The 6114-nt window shown below is 41.1% G+C and overlaps 1 protein-coding gene across 13 annotated transcripts in view; it reads left to right on the top strand.

Annotated features, from left to right (window-relative positions):
• dnm1a (dynamin 1a) overlaps window positions 1-5399 on the top strand; it is a 51132-nt gene extending 45733 nt beyond the window's left edge. For 6 of the 13 annotated variants that reach the window (XM_031277754.2, XM_031277750.2, XM_031277742.2 and 3 more), the window contains 3 exons: window positions 1-66; window positions 281-484; window positions 3251-5399. The exon at window positions 1-66 is cut by the window's left edge and continues 176 nt beyond it. In XM_031277754.2, the coding sequence (XP_031133614.1) occupies window positions 1-66; window positions 281-484; window positions 3251-3281 (301 nt within the window). In that variant the 3' untranslated portion in view covers window positions 3282-5399. Of the gene's footprint in view, window positions 67-280; window positions 489-650; window positions 688-1412; window positions 1450-3250 lie in introns of those variants that run through there. The other 7 variants (XM_031277752.2, XM_031277751.2, XM_031277744.2 and 4 more) reach the window with 5 other exon arrangements.
• The last annotated feature ends 715 nt before the right edge of the window (window positions 5400-6114 follow it).

The following is a 6114-nucleotide window of genomic DNA, read 5'->3' as shown; positions in this document are numbered from 1 at the left end:
CACCACCATGCCACCTCCCGTGGATGACTCCTGGCTGCAGGTGCAGCGGAGTGGCTCCGGAGGAAGGTAAGGGATGACGAGAATAGACAGAGGAAGAGCATTAGAGGCTGTGTGGGGAATGTTTGGTGGGAGGAGATGTTTTCTTTTTTTTACCCTTGAAGTTATTATTTTCAAAATAATTATTTAATTCATTTAAAATATGAGCTTTGCATACTATTATCAGATTGGTTGTTTCATGTTTGTTAGTGCAATGGTTTATGTCTTGTCCCTTCTCCTCCAGGTCTCCAGCCACCAGTCCAACTCCAAACCGCAGGGCTCCACCGGGACCTCCGGGCCGCCCGGTCTCTCGTGGGCCTCCACCTGGGCCTCCTCCCGCTGGGGGACCCCCAGTCCCGTCTCGCCCAGGGGCATCTCCGGACCCTTACAGTGGGCCACCACCCACCGTGCCCTCCCGGCCTAACCGTGCACCCCCAAGTGTGCCCAGGTGAGTGAAAACAGGAGAGGCCTTTCAAACAAACAAACCTTCCTCACACCAGCATATTTTAAAGTACGTTTCAGTAGGTTTTACACAAATTTTAACATCCAAACCATTACTTACAATATTATGCCAAGCTATCCAACCTGAAGTGTGGATACTCTCTGTTACTAAGGGGGATGTGAAGACACCTGGATGAGGGGATAAAGGAGGTAAATGAAAGTGGAGAGCTATGGTTGTGATAGAGGGTAGATGAATAGACGAATAGATTGATAGAGATCCCTAAATAGATGGATAGACAGTGATAAAACTCATGGTCAGTGGACTATTTTCCTCTTTTTTTCTCTTGGTTTGGGTAAAGAGTTGTTTGGGTAACTTGTTGGTACCTTTCTGCCACCACTTTGAACTTTCAACACGCTGTCAACCATCACCAATGATATATAACACTCCACTATTCCTAGCTTACGCCCACCTCACTTCTGTCCTCATCTGAATAGTTAAGAATTGTGTGCCTTTCTTTAAGAAAAGTCAGTGACTGGAATGAGCGTTTTTCTTTTCTATTCTCCATTAACTGTGTCTGCCTTGTGCTTGTCTGTGTTCGTGAGCTAGCTAACTTCTTTATCCTGGGCCTATTGATTGAGTAGCAGCTTGCCTCCTTTGAAGTAGGAGACACTAACGTTGCTGGGCAAAGCTCTCACTGGCAAATGCAGACTCAAAAATTAGATGGACACAAAAACTCTTACTCAAAATCCTCAGTAGTGAACAGATTTTTTTCCATCTCGTATTATGGTCTGTCCTAAGTGAGAGCTGAGCACATGTGACATTGGTCATTTCCTGCACTGTAACCGTTTGCACTCATTTTCTCTCTTCCTCCTCTTCATCCCTATTTTCCTCACTACACCTCTGTCCCCACACATGACTATGGTTCCTTCTACAGAATCACTATCACTGACCAATGAGGACTAACGTTTCTGGTACGTTGGGTACTGTCCACCATCATTATCATCATCATCATCATCATCATCATCGTCATCATCATCATCATCATGACCACTTTCCTTCTTTTTCTTCCTCTCAGGAGGCATCTTTTCACTGCATGCCATTTTCTTTTTCTCACTTTTCTTTTCTCTTCTCAGAGCGCTGCATGGGCAAACACACACCCAGTTCAGACGGTGTGTGTGTGTGTGTGTGTGTGTGTGTGTGTGTGTTTGTTTGCATCAGTGTTTGAGCTGATTTTGGAGTCAATGCTGATTTTTTTATTGAAGGGGTATTCAGTATGTCAGGATGTGTAAAAGTGTCTTGTGGAGTTTTGTGAAATTTTCTCACATTACAGCAGCAACGGGTTAGACAAGATTCAACTGTCCAAAACGTAAAGATTATTATCGTTTGTGTTAGTGTTGTACTGTATGTGACGTATGAATGCCATAACATCCCACTCATCCCTGTCTCTTGAGTGTCTGATGTTGTTGTTCAAAGTCATGGCATCTGTCAATATCAACATTCAGTTGGCAATTTAGCGAGTGTGCAGGTAGCACTGCTGGTGATTCTCAACCGGGCCTTTTTCTAGGGAAATAAGGGATCGTTTTTTGCTTTTCAGGCCTCTAAAACCAATTTAAATAAAACAATCTGAAAGGGGAATATTCATGGATGGATTACTGAACGGGTCTACTGGGCACAGGCCCAGGGGCCCAAGTGCCAGGGGACCCTTGGCCTTCACCTACAAAATGTCACTCAAAGTGACTCATACCGAGCACAAAGAGATTCAAAATGACCACAAAGAAACATAAAACGACTACATAGAGACACAAAAAGACAACATAGAGACACAAAAAGACTACAAAGAGATGCAAAACTGCTGTAAAGAGACACATAAAGACCCAAAATGACTATGAATAGTTGCACAACAACCACAAACCAAAAAAATTACAAAGACACACAAAATGACCACAAAGAGACAACAAACTACAAACAACTATAAAGTCGTGCTCCTATGTTGGTGAGGTGGGGCCTTTTGCATGTCTGTGCCCAGGGGACCATTGTCTCTTTGGTTGCAATTTATAGATATATGCAACCTGTGAAAAGGGGTTGCGAGTAGACACTGCTTCATTTAAAAAACAAGCTAAACAGGGTAAGAAACTTCAGAAAAAATAGTTAAATCATTTTGGGAAATAGGCTTGCCGAGAGTTAGATGAGAAGATCGATAACATAAATATCTGTACAGTAAATAGCTACTCCCAGCAGCCAGTTAGGTAAGTAGGGAGAAACAGTTAGCCTGGCCCTGCCCAAAGATAACAAAATTCACCTACCAGCCCCTTTTAAAGCTCACTAATTAACACGTTATATCTCGTTTGTTTAATTTGTACAAATACCAAAGTGTAAAGTAGCCAAGACTCTTTACGGTCTTTATGCTAAGCTAAGCCAACTTCCAACTAACCAGTCAAACTTCCCAAAATGTATGCTTACTTGTCAATCATCTTGTGAAAACATACATTACCTGCATTGTGTCCATGCTAACTGATCCTGATACCTTTGTAATGTTGGTTGTGTATTCAGGTTTCCTTCAATGTGGTATCTTATGATATAAGTGGTTAAAAGTACTGTATTTATGTGTATGTGCATGATTAACACATAGGGGCCCTGAAATAACGACATGTAAGTATAAAACCTAACTTAAAGTTTAAATGAAGACTGCAAACACCTCGAAAACACTAATCCAACCTGTTTCCATCCTCTCTTCTATGCATCTGTTCCTGTGTGTTTGTGTGTCCATGGCAGTCGGAGACCCCCACCTTCTCCAACCCACTAGACCTCTGAGCTCCTCCCCCTCTCCATCTGTCCATCCCACCTCCAGATGAGAGGCCATGGACAACAGTGCCACCTTCCTGTCGTTTTCTGCCATACCCGACCTGAGCCGGCTCCCTTCTCCTGCTCCTACTTTTCCCTTACAAGTCTCACACACACAAACACACACACACACACACACACACACACACACACCTCTGTTTCACACAGAGACGCAGAATACTTGAAACACACCTGCATGACTGACATACGAACATGCTGCACCCCTCCCCTCAGAATTTAAATAAACTATTTAGAGAATATAAAATAATTGATACATTTTTGAGTGTATGCCCACATGTGCATGCACACTGCTTACATAAATACACACACATATACTGTATAAATACAAGCAAAGACATACAGAATATGTGTTCCTGCTATTAAACCTAAGGTGGGAGACATTTGCATACTGAGCATGACACTTTGCCATTGAGTATTACATTATACTCCAGTCTTTCCAATGGATATTCTGGCTGCTGACTGACTTATTTCTTTCCTCTTTTTAACATTTGTTTATCATATGTTTCTTTTATGTTTTTTTTTTCATGATTTCTTTAAAAGAAAATTCGGTCACTTGTGTGTTTAACGAAATAAGGGGTAAAAGGATCACAGACTCCTCGCTCCCAGATACCTGGACAGACAGGAGCTGCTGCTCTTCCTCCTCCCCTTGCATTAGGACTGAATCAATCATCTGTTGTAGTATCCGAAAGGCCTCACTGTCACTAAATTCACCTGGGTCATAACTTTCTTGTGTAGTAGAGTCATTCTGAGTGAACAGCCAAATAGTTCACATAACTGTGTCACAACCACCTCTCGAAAACGCTGTTGTCTGTGCTTCCACAGAACCTATGCAACAATGAAAATGGTTTCCCAATCTTTTTCTTTCTTTTTTTTGGCTCAAAGAGGCACCTCCCATGGCCCTTTTCCCACTTTCCTCCTCATCACAAAAACTTTGTCAATGCATTATCTTATCGAGGCGGGATCTAAATAGAAAGTGCAATATCTGGAATATCCTTCTACAGACAACTGCATGACACCAGTCACACAAGAATCAGAGTACATGTCAACTGAGAGGAAGGGAATCTGTGGCCTGGGTGTCTCGCACCCAGAGACTGTTCGATAGCTCCTCATACATCCTTTTTATTCAGAGGGAATGAGGTCCCTAATGGGAAAGGTGTCAAATATTTGGAGTGTTTCTAAGTCAGTTCCAATCACATTATGCATCTAATCCTCTGATATACTGACTGGGAAAACCTTTAGAATTTTATCCAGGTTTATGATCAGCATGTATTTACTGTTTTTTTTTTCCTCATTTCTTTTCTTTTCTTCCTTCTCAGTGGCCACGTGGGTGAGTGAGAACATGAAAACAGCCACAGTCTATGCATAAAACTATCAAAACGCTCCTCCTGTTTCCCCCTCACATTGCTGTCCGAGAGCCTGTGAGTTCAACCATTCTTTTTAACTGTTCTGCAACTGAACTGTCAGTGTGATGTGTTGTATTTCGACCCCAAACAAAAATAAGCAACCCACCAGCCTCTGAACCTAAACTGATGTAACTTTAACCATTTAAAAAAAACACTTCAGTGACCCCTTGTGCATCTTAGTACTCCACGACTGCAACAGAAACACAACAAAGCATATTCTACTTATTATTTAACAGTAAATATGGACATATCTTAATGTGTTATTATTTATATGTGTGGTGCATCTTATGAGAATTGTACTTCCACTGTCTAGAGAATTTAGTCTGCTGAATATTTAAATTATTATGAATCAATGACTATGTGTATAAGGAAATATTTGAAAAACATAAAAATGTGTGATGCAGTATATATATATATATATATGGACATTGCCAGGTTGTTTGATACTCTAGCTGGTAGCAGAGAGGTTTTTGTTTTGTTTTTTCTTTTCTTGTTTCTCTCTATGTGTAGAAGAGCAGAAAGGGACAGTGTGAATGTGTGAAGTCCTGCAACAACCAGGTCCTGCGTCTTGTTTAAACTGCTGTGGATGGAACAATGATTTTACGCCGCAGGACTACTGTGCTTTGTCAACACATTAAAAACCTCCGTGTACTGAATGAAGTTTCCTTTATGTGTTCTTTATGGTGGTAAACAGCATTAGCAGAACATCCACACTGGATTTGGTGAGGGAGGTGAACTGAATTGAATTTTAAAGATAACGTTTTGGGGCATTTTAGGCCTTTAATTGTATAGGACAGCTTAGACTTTTAAGAGAGAGGGGGAATGACATGCAGCAAAGGGCCGCAGGTCGGAGTCAAACCCGTGGCCGCTGCGCTGAGGACTAAACCTCTATATATGGGCGCCCGCTCTACCAGGTGAGCTAACCAGGCACTGAATTGAAATTTAAAGGAGCAACAAAAACATCTAGTAACCCCAAACCTTCCGGCACATTTTTTGATCAATTATGTGTTTGAAATCTGGATCTACCAAACTCAGAAAAAAATAATGTTGTCAATTGTATATTTAATGTTTATTTGTATAGGGACAATTATGTAGCATAAACTAATGCCACACACCACAACGTTTATAGCTTCGCTGATTTGCAATGCATGTCTCTAGATGGGCCTTTAAAAGACATAAAACTCAACAACAAATACATAGACAGTGCAAAACACACTCAACAATAGGTACGTACATTAAAAACACAAGACTCAACAAAAAAATAGACAAAACAAGACATAACTACTAACACAACTAATACAATAAAGCACCATAAAACAAGAAGCACCAGATCGTTCATAGCTACATGACTGATCCTTTTTTTTTTAAAAC

Source organism: Sander lucioperca, chromosome 1 (assembly GCF_008315115.2).
Source record: "Sander lucioperca isolate FBNREF2018 chromosome 1, SLUC_FBN_1.2, whole genome shotgun sequence".
NCBI classification, from domain to species: Eukaryota; Metazoa; Chordata; class Actinopteri; order Perciformes; family Percidae; genus Sander; species Sander lucioperca.
This window is presented reverse-complemented; position numbering and strand designations above follow the sequence as displayed.